Source organism: Hemitrygon akajei, chromosome 7, assembly GCF_048418815.1.
Source record: "Hemitrygon akajei chromosome 7, sHemAka1.3, whole genome shotgun sequence".
In the NCBI taxonomy this organism is placed as follows: Eukaryota; Metazoa; Chordata; class Chondrichthyes; order Myliobatiformes; family Dasyatidae; genus Hemitrygon; species Hemitrygon akajei.
The window spans coordinates 3,528,521-3,543,107 of NC_133130.1; the positions used below are offsets into that span (position 1 = coordinate 3,528,521).

Here is a 14,587-nt window from a genome sequence, read left to right on the forward strand (position 1 = left end):
GTTGCTAGGCACAGCTCAAATACCATCCATAAATTTGCTGACGATACAACCATTGTTGGTAGAATCTCAGATGGTGACGAGAGGGTGTACAGGAGTGAGATATGCCAACTAGTGGTTTGATGCTGCAGCAACAACCTGGCACTCAACGTCAGTAAGACGAAAGGGCTGATTATGGACTTTAGGAAGGGTAAAACGAAGGATCACCTACCAATCCTCAGAGTGATCAATAGTGGAGATAGTGAGCAGTTTTAAGTTCCTGGGTGTCAAGATATCTGAGGATCTAACCTGGTCCCAACATATTGATGTAGTCATAAAGAAGGCAAGACAGCAGCTATACTTTATTAGGTGTTCAAAGCGATTTGGCATATCAACAAATATGCTCAAAAACTTCTATAGTTGTACCGTGGAGATCATTCTGACAGGCTGCATCACTGTCTGGTATGGAGGGACTACTGCACAGGACTGAAAGAAGCTGCAGAAGATTGTAAATCTAGTCAGCTCCATCTTGGGCACTAGCCTACAAAGTACCCGACATCTTTAGGAAAAGGTGTCTCAGAAAGGCAGAGTCCATTATTAAGGACAACCAACACCCAAGGCATGCCCTTTTCTCACTGTTACCATCAGATAGGAGATACAGAAGCCTGAAGGCACACACTCAGCCATTCAGAAATAGCTTCTTCCCCTCTGCCATCCGATTCCTAAATAGACATTGAAACCTTGGACACTGCCTCACTTTTTTAATATGTAATATTTCTGTTTTTTGCACATTTTTAATCTATTCAATATACATTTATTGTAATTGATTTATTTATTATTTTATATTTTTCTTCTGCTATGTTATGTATTGCATTGAACTGCTGCTGTTAACAAATTTCACGTCACATGCCAGTGATAATAAACCTGATTCTGAGAGTCCAGAGGAGGCTCGCGAGGATGATTTTGTGAATGAAGGGGTTAACATATGAGGAGCATTTGGCAGCTTTGGGCCTGTACTCACTGGAATTTAGAAGAATGCGCGGGGATCTCATGTTGAAAGGACTAGATAGGGTGGATGTGGAGAGGATGTTTCCTAAGGTGGGGTTATCCAGAACTAGAGGGCACATCTCAAAATTGAGGGGTGACCATTTAGAATTTTTTTTTAGTCAGAGAGTAGTGGATTTGTGGAATGCTCTGCCACAGACTGCAGTGGAGGCCAAGTCTGTGGGTATATTCAAAGCTGAAGTTGACTGTTCTATCATCGATCAGGGCATCAAAGGATATGGTGAGAAGGGCAGGTGTATGGGATCAGCCATGATGGAACGGCGGATGGGCTGAATGCCCTTCCCTCAGCTCATTACACTGGCTCTTACCTCTCTACCTTTCAGTCCAGATGAAGAGACCTTATACACCAACTCTCCATTTTCCTCCACGGACGCTGCCTGACTGTTGAGTTATTCCAGTATCCGTTGTCCCCTCATATCCACATTGCTTTCAGCCCCTTTCGGATACAGATAACTGAAAATGGCAGAGGTACCATCTCTGCCAACCCAACCCAGGTTAGCAGCCACTGTGGAGGAACCTTTGTGATCTCTTGATGTCAGGCAGCAGGTACAACAGCAGAAGAATCAGAACTCTCAGGCTGGATAACTGTCCTTCTCCAGGCCGTTGGACTTGTTAACACCTTGCTGCCAGCCAGAACACATGTCTGAATGCCCTGTCTCCCCCTCCTGCCAACTCAAAGACATACTCTCATATTGGCCAATTTTCATCTGTTATTGCTGCTGTTTATATTTGTTTTATTATAACCGTGTCAGTAACATTATACTATCTTATGAGGATATTTCCAGGAATGAAGGGGTTAACATATGAGGAGTATTTGGCAGCTTTGGGCCTGTACTCACTGAAATTAAGAATGCGAGGAGGATCTCATTGAAAGCTACCGAATGTTGAAAGGACTAGATAGGGTGTTTCCTATGGTGGGGGCATCCAGAACTAGAGGGCACAGCTTCATAATTGAGGGGCAACCTTTCAGAACCGCGGTAAGGAGGAATTTTCTTAGCCAGAGAACAGTAAGTCTGTGGAATACTCTGTCACAGACTGCGTGGAGTCCAAGTCCATGAGAATATTTAAGGTGCGAGATGATAGTTTCCTGATTAGTCAGGGTATCAAAGGATATGGTGAGAAGGCAGGTGTGTGGGTTTGAGTGGGATCTGGGATCAGCCATGATGGAATGATGGAGCAGACTCAATGGGCTGAATGGCCTAATTCTGCTCCTGTGTCTTATGGTCTCAGATAAACATGCACAACCTATCAATCTTCAGGCCATGTTACTCAGACTAGTGCGAATATATGCTGGATCATAACTGTATACGCCGTGTGATTATGGTGTATCTTCTGAGTTTTGCACCTTGGTTCTGGAGGAATGCAGCTGTGTGCATGTAACAGTTAAATATTGAACTTGAAAGTTAAAACCTCTGTTCAAATCCAGAAACACAGCAGAAAAATTCCCACTCGTCCTTGTGAACTCAGTGTCCATGTGACAATGAGTGCAGCTTCAGATTCATGCAGACACTACAGATGTACTGTGGAGAGCATTCTGACTGGCTGCATCACTGCCTGATATGGGGTGGGGGGGTGAGTCCACTGCACAGGATCGGAAAAAGATGCAGAGAGTTGTAAATTCATCCAGCACCATCATGGACACCAGCCTCTGCAGCATTGACACTTCAATAGGTGATGGCTCAAAGACAGCATCCATCATTAATGACCCCCATCATTCAGGACATGCCCTCTTCTCATGGCTACCATCAAGGAGAAGGCATAGGAGCCTGAGATCACACACTGAATGTTTCACGAACAGCTTTTTCCCCTCCACCGGCAGATTTTCAAATGGACACTGACACTACCTCAGTTATTACCTTCCCCTTTTTTTGCACAACTTAATTAAATTTAATTTTTATATATACAGTAGTGTTCAAAAGTCTTAGGCACATACATATAACTAGGACTGAGACTTTTGCACAGTACTGTATTTGTCAACATGGAGCAGAGAGTGAGTTTGTAAATCTGGCAAGAGAAAAGGATATTGGAAATGGTGAGAGTGAAGTGCCATGGGAGGGGTGTGGGGCAGATGGCAGAGGAGTGCCAGGGTTGGCAGTGCTGGTGTGGGTGCAGACCCAGGCAAGGTCATTTGATTCCAAACAGTTTACTGATCATTACAGAATGTCTCTCTGGTGCTTCCTGCTCCCTCCCCTTCCCCCTTTCCCAACCATGATTCCCCTCTCCCTGCCCCCTTCCCACTCTCAGTCCACAACAGAGACCCAGGTTTATCATCACTCACATATGCCATGAAATGGGTTTTTGTTGCGGCAGGAGCACTGGACATTTGCCAGATTCTGCAGCAAGGCTGCACTACCTTCTTTTCGATGTCATGGTCTTTGAAGGCCAGAGTGACCTCATTGATGTAGGCTGCCCGTAGTCTGTCACTGCTACGCAGCTGAATGGCTTTCTCAACTCTCATGTTCACCTCAGTAAATCTGGCAGAGTTGTGATGCTGAGCCTTAGATCTGTCTACCTTTCTCTTACATTTCTTCATCAGGGCCGCCATGATCTGCGGGAATAATGCAAGAGGTAAAAACGCCTGTGAACTCTCAGTTTAATACTCCTCTCTATTTTATTCTCTGGAACGCAGGCAAAATGAGGGGAGATTTGATAGAGGTATACAACATTATGAGGGTATAGATAAGACAAACACAAGCAGGCTTTTTAAGAACATAATAAATAGGAGCAGGAGTGACCATCTGACTTATTGAGCTTGTTCGTCCATTCAATAAGATCATGGCTGCTCTGGCCATGGACTCATCTCCACCTACCCACCTTTTCCCCATAACCCTTACTTCCCCTACTATGTAAAAATCTATCCAAACTTGTCTTAAATATATTTACTGAGGAAGCCTCTACTGCTTCATTGGGCAGAGAATTCCACAGATTCACCACTCTCTGGGAAAAGCAGTTCCTCCTCATCTCCATCCTAAAACTACTCCTCTGAATCTTGAGGCTACGTCCCCTAGTTCTAGTCTCACCTACCAGTGGAAACAGCTTTTCTGCCTCTAGCTTATCTATCCCTTTCATAATTTTATGTTTCTATAAGATCTCCTCTCATTCTTCTGAATTCCAGTGAGTACAGTCCCAGGCCACTCAATCTCTCCTCATAGTCTAACCTCCTCATCTCTGGAATTAACCTGGCGAACCTCCTCTGCACCACCTCCAAAGCCAGTATATCCTTCCTCAAGTAAGGAGACCAGAACTGCACACAGCACTCAAGGTGTGGCCTCACCAGTGTCCTGTACAGTTGCAGCATTACCTCCCTGCTCTTGAATTCAATCCCTCTCGCAATGAAGGCCAACATTCCATTTGCTTTGATAGGCTGCTGCACCTGCAAACCAAACTTTTGTGATTCATGTACAAGCACTCCCAAATCCCTCTGCACAGCAGTGTGCTGGAATTTTTTACCATTTAAATAATTATCTGATCTTTCATTTTCCCTTCCTAAGTGGATGACCTCACATTTAACAACATTGTACTCCATCTGCCAGACCCTTGTCCATTCACTCAACCTATCTATATATCTCTGCAGACTCTCCGTATCTTCGTCCCAAATTAGTATCATCAACAAAATTCAATACACTACCCTCGATCCCCTCTTCCAGTTCATTAAAGTATATCATGAACAGTTATGGGCCTAGTACCGACCCCTGTGGCACACCGCTCACCACTGATTGCCAACCAGAGTAACATGCATGTATCCCAACTGTCTGCTTTCTATTAGTTAACCAATTCTCCATGCATGTTAATACATCACTCCCAACTCTATACATCCTTATCTTATGGGGAAGTCTTTTATGCAGCTCTTCATCGAAAGCCTGGTGGAAATCTAAGTAAATAACATTCATTTGTTCCCCTCTATCCACTGCGCATGTTATGTCCTCAAAGAATTCCACTGAGGTGGACTGAGACTAGAATTGGAGGTCATGGGTTAACGATGAAAGGTGGAATGTTTAAGGGGAACATGAGGGGGAATTTCTTCACTCAGTGGTGAGAATGTGGAACGAGCTGTCAGCAAAAGTGTTGGATGTTGGTTCAATTTCAACATTTCAGAGAAGCTTGGATAGGTACATGGATGGGAGGAATACAGAGAGCTATGATCTGGGTGTGGATTGATGAGACTAGACAGAATTACAGTTCGGCACAGACTAGATGGGCTGATTGGCCTGTTCCTAGGCTGAGGGATCCTCTGTCATAGACACAGTGGTGGAGCAGGTTCCAAAGGAGCACAGGAGCAGCAAGGAGAGGTACCGAGGGATAACAGAATGGTTAGAACAGCAGTTCTTAGACATGTTGGTCAATGGCCTTTCTCAGGTTGGCGGAGCAACACTTCATATTCCATTTAGGTAGCCTCCAACCTGATGGCATGAACTTTGATTTTTTTCAACTTCTATTCATTTTTTCCTCACCCCCTTCTCTCTTCTACTCCCCACTCTGACCTCTTACCTCTCACCTCCCACTGGTACCCCTCCTCATTCCCTAGATCCCATGGTCCACCCTCCTCTCCTATCAGATTCCTTCTTACATCATTCCACCCTCCCCCACCCACCTGGCTTCATCTATCACCTCCAAGCGTGTCCTCCTCCTCCTCCCTCTTTATTCTGGCATCTTCCCCCTTCCTGTCCAGTCTTGATTAAAATGTCAGCAGGACCAAAGAGCTGATCATTGACTTGAGGAGGAGGAAAGTAGAGGTCCAGCAGCCACCCCTCGCTGGGGATTCAACGGTGGAGAGTCTCAGCAACTTTAACTTGTTCAGAGTTATCATTTCAGAGGACCTGTCCTGGGCCCAGCATTCAAGTGCAATTATGAAGAAAGCACAACAGCACCTCTACTTCCTTCCTTGGCAAGGCATGTAATACTTTGACAAACTTCTATAATGTGTGCTGGAGTGTATATTGACTGATGCATCACAGCCTGGTATGGAAACACCAATGCCCTTGATCAAAAGGTAACACGGACAAAATGCTAGAGGAACTCAGCAGGACAGGCAACATCTATGGAAAACAGTGAACAGTTCACATTTCAGGTCCAGACCCTTCTCCCAGTCTTGAAGAAGGGTCTCAGCTGAAATGTCAACTGTTTACTCTTTTCCATAGCGATGCTGCCTGGCCTGCTGAGATCGTTCAGCATTTTGTGTGTGTTGCTTTGGATTTCCAGCATCTGCAGATCTTCTCATGTTGGTGATCCCACAAAAAGTAGTGGATACGGCCCAGTCCATCACAGGAAATGCCCTCCCCAGCATTCAGCACGTCTACAGAATGCTGCTGCATCCATTGTTAGGGACCCCCACCATCCAGACCCTATTCTCTTCCTGCTGCTACGATCGGGAAGGTGGTATGGGAGCCCTAGGACTCTCACAACCGGGTTCATAGATTTTACCCCTCAGCCATCAAGCTCTTGAACGAGTGAGGATAACTTCACTTGCCCCATCACTGAACTGTTCCCACAACCAATAGACTGACTTTCAAGGACTTTTGCTCTCATGTTCTCGAAATTGTTTTTTTTTCTGTTTTATATCTGCACAGTTTGTCATCTTGTGCACATTGAGAGTCTGTCGATCCTGTTGGGCGCAGTTTCATTGATTCTATATGGTTCCTGGATTCACTGAGTATGCCCACAAGAAAACAGACCTTAGTGTTTTATATGGTAACATACTTATGTACTTTGATAATAAATTTACTTTGAGCTTTAATGAAGGGCGTTGTCTGAAATGTCGACTGCTTATTCACTTCCACAGATGCTGCTGAATTCCCGCAGCATTTTGTGTGTGTTTTACCAGGACAGTGCAGGAGCGTGTGAAGGACACACTGCAGGGGGCAAGGGTTGTCATTTCCCACCTCACCATGGTGGGTGCAGGGATGGCTCAGGAGTGTACTGTGCAGGAGCTGCTTGCTTAACCCAAAACCTGAAATCTCCTTCAGAAGCCAGTCCCGTGCAACACGAGCGCCTCACGGAGATGCTCACCGTACTGTTCTGTGATGCGCTCAGACGGTTCCTGTATGGGCTGCGTTTGCACACTTTTCACTTCATTGTCCTCGCCCACCATCTGAACATGCCTTGACAGTCACCCCTCCCAGTGAGGGAGGCCCCAGTGGAAGTCTCTCTATGTAGGGGTCTTTCACATGTACAGTGGGGACCTAGGGTGGAGGGTATTGCACAGGGCAGTACCATGTAATAGATTCTTGAGCAGGTTCGCTGATACCCCGTCCACCTGTCTTTTCTGTGGACGGGTGTAATTGGTGTACAGTGCCTACATGGAGTGTGCAAGGCTGCAGCCCCTGTTGGAGTATCTGAGGGGGCTGCTCCTCAATTTCTGGCTGCTTTTTATCCCCTAGCTCCTGGTTTCTGGGCGCCCAGTAAGGGAGGGGAGGGTTGTTCAGACGACATCCCAGTGGCTCGCTCTTGGGCCTGGCCAAACAATTGATTTGTATGTTTTCTGGTTTGTCAGTGAGGCCAAATTGGGTTTGAAAGAGCTGCCTGCCACTCAGAGACATTGGAGGCAGTGCACGAAGGTGGCATGAGTGATTGTCGTGAGCATCTCCCTTGCGATTGCGAGACCCTGTTGAATATCGATAATGTAACTTGCCACAGGCCTGTTTCCCTTGTTTGCTGCTCGCACAGGTGGTGGGGAAGCCGTGTGGCCTTGGTTGTAGCAAGGACTAAGCCTCAAGCCATGGGCTGACCTGCTGCAGCAGGGGAGAGGAGACAGAGACGGTGCAACGTGGCATCCATGCTCAGTTGGGGCTGGCCTCCCCTGTCGGTACTGCCCTCCAGTGGTCAATCATTGGGATGAAAGGCTGGACTGTCCTGGTAAAGTGTACTACCTGGACAGTACCTGAGGAGGAAGGTAAAACTGCACAGGCGCGGGTGACGTCAGCGGCGAGCGCGGAGTTTAAAAAGAGGCCCACTTTTAGGACCGGGCAGCGGAGTGCGCGGGAGCAGAGTGCTGGGCTTTGGCTCAGCGGGCTTCGGCACGAAGGGCCTTCGGTGAGAGGAAATCAGTGAGCCTGAGTACGTGCTTGCTGAGGTAAAAAGGTAAGGTCAGTAGGTGCTCTTTTCATTTATTCTGACTAATCTGGGATCAGGTAATGGGGGAGACAGTTAGAGCAGTGGTGTGCTCCGTATGCAGTATGTGGGAGGTCAGGGTCAACACAGTTGTCCCTGATGACCACACCTGCAATAGGTGCATCCAGCTGCAGCTCCTATCAGACCGAGTTAGGGAATTGGAGCAGGAGCTGGATGAACTACGGATCATTCGGGAGGTAGAGGCAGAGATAGATAAGAGTTATTGGGAGGTAGTCACACTGAAAAGACAGGAGGTAGGCAAATGGGTGACAGTCAAGAGAGGCAGAGAGAGCAGATAGAGAGAGCAGAGCACCCCTGTGGCCATTCCCATCAACAATAAGTTTACTGTTTTGGGTACTGTTGGTGGGGATGACCTACCAGGAACAAGTTGCAGTGGTCCTGTCTCTGGCACTGAGGTTGGACCCTTGACTAAGAAGGGGAGGAGGGAAGAGAAGAGAGCAGTAGTGATAGGGGATTCTATAGTCAGGGGGGCAGATAGGAGATTTTGTGGGGAAGATCGGGAGTCTCGGATGGTATGTTTCCTCCCTGGTGCCGGGGTCCGGGACATCTCAGATCGGGTGCAGGTTATTCTCGAGAGGGAGGGCAAGAACCCAGATGTTGTGGTCCATGTAAGGACCAACGACGTGGGTAGGATGAGTGAGGGGGTCCTGCGTAGTGAGTTCAGGGAGATAGGCGCGAACCTGAAGGGCAGGACCTCCAGGGTAACAATCTCAGCATTGCTACCTGTGCCACGTGCGAGTGTGGCAAGGAACAGAAAGATTATACAGATTAATACGTGGCTGAGAGGATGGTGCAGGAGGGAGGGCTTCAGGTTTGTAGATAATTGGGCTTTGTTCCAGGGAAGGTGGGATCTGTTCTGAAGGGACAGTTTACACCTGAACTGGAGCGGTACTAACATTCTTGCAGGAAAGTTTGCTAGTGCTGCTCGGAGAGGTTTAAACTAAATTTGCAGGGGGCAGGGATCCAGAATGTGAGAGAGGATAGTGAGATGAAGAATAAAGGACAGGTGGGGACTACACGGTTCCGGAATATTAAGTGTGTAGTAGAGGAAGGTGAGGCGGAACAAGTGATAAGGAGGACACATGTACAGAGGGATGGACTGACGGAACATGGAGTTAAATGTGCAGAAAGAATAAGTAAATTTAAGAAGGAAAACAAAATTCAAGGGGCTTATAGCCCGATGGGAGTTCGGGGAGCTGGGTTAAGCACAATAGGCAGCGATTTAAACAGAGAGGAGAAATGGGCTAAAAATTCTACATCTGAATGCACAAAGTGTCAGAAATAAGGCGGATGAGCTTGAAGCTCAGGTGCGAATGGGTAACTATGATGTTGTTAGGATAACGGAGACATGGCTGCAGGGAGATCAGACCTGGGAAATGAATGTACAAGGGTATACGTGCTATCGTAGGGACAGAAATGTGGACAGAGGGGGTGGGGTGACCCTGTTGGTGAGGAATGGGATTCAGTCCTTTGCAAGGGGGGACATAGGATCAGGAGAAGTAGAGTCTGTGTGGATAGAACTGAGGAACAGTAAGGGCAAAAAGACCCTAATGGGTGTTGTCTACAGGCCCCCAAACAGTAGCATGGATATTGGGTGCCAGTTGAATAGGGAGTTAACACTGGCATGTGGCAAAGGTAATGTCGCAATAGTTATGGGGGATTTCAACATGCAGGTGAACTGGGAGAATCAGGTTGGTGCTGGACCCCAGGATAGGGAGTTTGTAGAGTGCCTACGGGATGCATTCTTGGAACAGCTTGTACGAGAGCCGACCAGGGACAAGGCTATTCTGGATTTAGTGTTATGTAATGAACAGGATTTGATAAGCGATCTTGAAGTAAAGGAGCCATTAGGAGGTAGTGACCATAATATGATAAGTTTTTATCTGCAATTTGAGAAGGATAAGGACAGATCGGAGGTGTCAGTGTTGCAGTTGAACAAAGGAGACTATGGAGCCATGAGGGAGGAGCTGGCCAAAGTTAAATGGATGGATATCTTAGCAGAAAAGACAGTGGAACAGCAATGGCAGGTATTCTTGGGAATAATGCACAAGGTGCAAAATCAGTTCATCCCCCGGAGAAGGAAGGATTCAAAGGGGGGAAAGGGGCCACAGTGGTTGACAAAGGAAGTCAGAGATTGCATAGCATTAAAAAAAAAAGAAATATGACAGAGCTAAGGTGAGTGGGAAGACAGATGATTGGGAAATTTTTAAGGAACAACAGAACTTAACTAAAAAGGCAATACAGGGAGAAAAAATGAGGTACGAACGCAAGCAAGCCAGGAATATAAAGGAGGATAGCAAAAGCTTTTTTAGGTATGTGAAGAGAAAGAAGATAGTTAAGAACAATGTTGGGCCCTTGAAGAATGAATTGGGTGAAATTGTTATGGGAAACAGAGAAATGGCAGAAGAATTTAATAAGTACTTTAGATCTGTCTTCACTAGGGAAGACACAAGCAATCTCCCAGATGTATGGATGGGCCAAGGACATAGGGTAACAGAGGAAATGAAACAGATTGACATTAGGAAGGAAACGGTGATGAGTAGACTGATGGGACTGAAGGCTAACAAATCCCCACGTCCAAATGGTCTGCATCCTAGGGTACTAAAGGAGGTGGCTCTGGAAATTGCGGATGCATTGGTAATCATTTTCCAATGTTCCTTAGATTCAGGATCAGTTCCTGAGGATTGGAGAATGGCTAATGTTATCCCACTTTTTAAGAAAGGAGGGAGGGAGAAAACAGAGAACTATCGTCCTGTCAGCCTAACATTAGTAGTGGGGAAGATGCTGGAGTCCATTATTAAAGATGAAATAGTGGCATATCTAGATGGCAGTGACAGGATTGGGCCGAGCCAGCATGGATTTACCAAGGGCAAATCATGCTTGACTAATCTATTGGAGTTTTTTGAGGATGTAACCAGGAAGTTAGACAAGGGAGATCCAGTGGATGTAGTGTACCTCGATTTTCAGAAGGCATTTGATAAGGTCCCACATAGGAGATTGGTGGGTAAAATCAGAGCTCATGGCATTGGGGGGAAGATATTGACATGGATAGAAAACTGGTTGGCAGATAGAAAGCAAAGGGTAGCAGTGAATGGGTGTTTCTCGGAATGGCAGGTGGTGACTAGTGGGGTGCCACAGGGCTCGGTATTGGGACCACAGCTGTTTACGATTTACGTCAACGATTTAGATGAAGGCATTGAGAATAACATCAGCAAATTTGCTGATGATACTAAGCTGGGTGGCAGTGTGACATGTGATGAGGATGTTAGGAGAATTCAGGGTGACTTGGATAGGCTGGGTGAGTGGGCAGATACTTGGCAGATGACGTTTAATGTGAATAAGTGTGAGGTTATCCACTTTGGGAGTAAGAACAGGAAGGCAGATTATTATCTGAACGGTGTAGAGTTAGGTAAGGGAGAAATACAAAGAGATCTAGGAGTCCTTGTTCATCAGTCACTGAAGATGAATGAGCAAGTGCAGCAGGCAGTGAGGAAGGCTAATGGAATGTTGGCCTTTATTACAAAGGGAATTGAGTACCAGAGCAAGGAAATCCTTTTGCATTTGTACAGGGCCCTGGTGAGACCACACCTGGAGTATAGTGCACAGTTTTGGTCTCCAGGGTTAAGGAAGGACATCCTGGCTGTAGAGGAAGTGCAGCGTAGATTCACAAGGTTAATTCCTGGAATGTCAGGACTGTCTTACGCAGAGAGGTTAGAGAGACTGGGCTTGTACACACTGGAATTAAGGAGATTGAGAGGAGATCTGATTGCAACATATAAGATTATTAAGGGATTGGACAAGACAGAGGCAGGAAATATGTCCCAGATGCTGGGAGAGTCCAGTACCAGAGGGCATGGTTTAAGAATAAGGGGTAGGTCATTTAGGACAGAGTTAAGGAAAAACTTCTCCCAGAGAGTTGTGTGGGTCTGGAATGCACTGCCTCGGAAGGCAGTGGAGGCCAATTCTCTGGATGCTTTCAAGAAGGAGCTAGATAGGTATCTTATGGATAGGGGAATCAAGGGATATGGGGACAAGGCAGGAACCGGGTATTGATAGTAGATGATCAGCCATGATCTTAGAATAGCGGTGCAGGCTCGAAGGGCCGAATGGTCTACTTCTGCATCTATTGGCTATTGTCTATTGGATTATAAGTGTCTGCACTGCCAGTAACTGTATCAGAAATTTGTAGGACATGGTGCTCAAGGTCTTGGGCTACATATGTGTTTATTTTTTGCATGACTATGTTTTTTGGCTCACTATTTTTGAATGTGCTGTGTCTGTTTCGGAAACTGGCCCTGGAGCGCTGTTTCATTTGGCTGAAGGTATATATGGTTAAATGATAATTAAACTTGATTTGATTGATTTATATTTAAATAAATGTTTGTATTTTTTGTGAAAAATTGATGGCACTGCTCAGGATGGGTGGGCAGTACTCACTTGTGGTTGCCTCCAGCACATCCTTGGGTGTGTTGTTTGTGAACATAACTGATACATTTCACTATATTTATGTACGTGTGACAAAAAAGCTAATCTCTTAACATCTGTACTGAGGAAGGATGCACTGTAGGAAGGGTCAGTGAAGAGGGTACAGATGAGGTACATGAGAATTATTCCCGAAATGAAAAGGTTAACACATGAGGAGCATTTGGCAGCTTTGGGCCTGTACTCACTGGAATTTAGAAGAATGAGGAGGTTCTCATTGAAACCTATTCTGTGTTGAAAGGATTAGATAGAGTGGACATGGAGAAAATGTTTCTTATAGTGGGAGTCTAGGACCAGAAGTCAGTATCAGAATAGAGGGACAACCATTTGGAACAGAGAAGAGGAAATTTCTTAAGCCAGAGGATTTAAAGCAGAGGTTGATAGTTTCTTGATTAGTTGGACTTTCAGCAGGGGCACAATTCAGGGCATCCTGACTGGCTATACCACTGCCTGGTATGGGAACTATACTTCCCTCCATAGCAGTCCTCTGCAGAGAGTGGTGTGGACATTCTGGCACATCTGTAGATGTGAACTTCCCACTTTACAGGACATTTACAAAGACAGATGTGTAAAAAGGACCTGAAGGATCGCTGGAGACCTGAGTCACCCCAATCACAAACTGTTCTAGCTGCTACCATCCAAGAAATGGTACCGCAGCATAACAGCCAAGACCAAAAGGCTCCAGGACAGCTTCTTCCATCAGACCATCAGACTGATTAATTCACGCTGACACAATTGTATTTAGAAACATAGAAAACCTACAGCATAATACAAGCCTTTTGGCCCACAATGCTGTGCTGAACATGTACGTACTTTAGAAATTACCTGGGGTTACCCATAGCCCTCTATTCTTCTAAGCTCCATTTACCCATCCATGAGCATCTTAAAAGACCCTATTATATCCGCCTCCACCACCGTCACCAGCAGCCCATTCCACGCACTCACCATTCTGCGTTTTAAAAAAAACTTACCCCTGACATCTCCTCTGTACCTACTTCCAAGCACCTTAAAACTGTGCCCTCTCGTGCTAGCCATGTCAGCCCTGGGGAAAAAGCCTCTGACTATCCACATGATTAATGCCTCTCATTATCTTATACAACTCTATCAGGTCACCTCTCATCCTCCGTCGCTCCAAGGAGAAAAGGCCAAGTTACCGACTTTATTCAAGCTGGTGATCCTGTTAAAGGGATGGTCAAGCCTCCAGGGGGTCTCGGACTCCATCAAATGCAGCAGGTTGTCGTCTATCTGCAGCACACTGCTGTGGGTGTTTTCCCTCTTCCACTCCTGCATCATGATCGGACGACTGATGCTTGACCGTCTTCGTTTTGATATGAGTAAATGTGACGGCTGCTTGATGAAGAAAGTCCGGATATTATACTGTGCCAGAAGGCTGCTCCTTTGATGGCCATATCCCTCTTCCGTTTGATAATCACCTTCTAAACACTGTAATGTAGCTTCGGATATGTGGACTCGCCTGGGACACAATAGATGACAATCCTTAGAATCGGTTTTGTTATCACTGACATCAGGCACGAAAATTGTTGTTTTGTGGCAGCAGTACAGTACAAGACATAAAATAGATGATAAAATTACAAAAATAAATACCATTTCTTTTGGTACCTCCTGCAGCTCATAAAAAGGGTTGTTTTGTTTATGGTCTCTACTTTAACCTTGCTGTCTCGCCAGACTTACCCAGGCTGACCAGAGCTCTCCATCTCACCGGCAATGTGTACATCTAGTGACCAGACATCAAACTGCCACTTGCGCAGACCCAGCACCCCACACAGGACAAACCCCGAGTGGATTCCGATCCGCATGTCCATGTCTGAGTGAAAACTCAAGCGGATATTCCTAGACAACACAGAAACGCAGAGTAGCACTCAGAAAATGCTGGAAGAACTCAGCAGGTCAGACAACAACTATGAATGAAATTAAC

General features: G+C 46.0%; 1 protein-coding gene across 1 annotated transcript in view; it reads right to left on the reverse strand.

Annotated features, from left to right (window-relative positions):
* LOC140729913 (adenylate cyclase type 8-like) overlaps positions 1–14,587 on the reverse strand; it is a 177,415-nt gene that overhangs the window by 12,136 nt on the left and 150,692 nt on the right. Inside the window, exons 6-8 of the mRNA XM_073050085.1 lie at positions 14,344–14,502; positions 13,810–14,125; positions 3,395–3,589 (exon numbers count right to left, since the gene is read on the reverse strand). Coding sequence (XP_072906186.1) covers positions 3,395–3,589; positions 13,810–14,125; positions 14,344–14,502 — 670 coding nt within the window. The remainder of the gene's footprint in view (positions 1–3,394; positions 3,590–13,809; positions 14,126–14,343; positions 14,503–14,587) is intronic.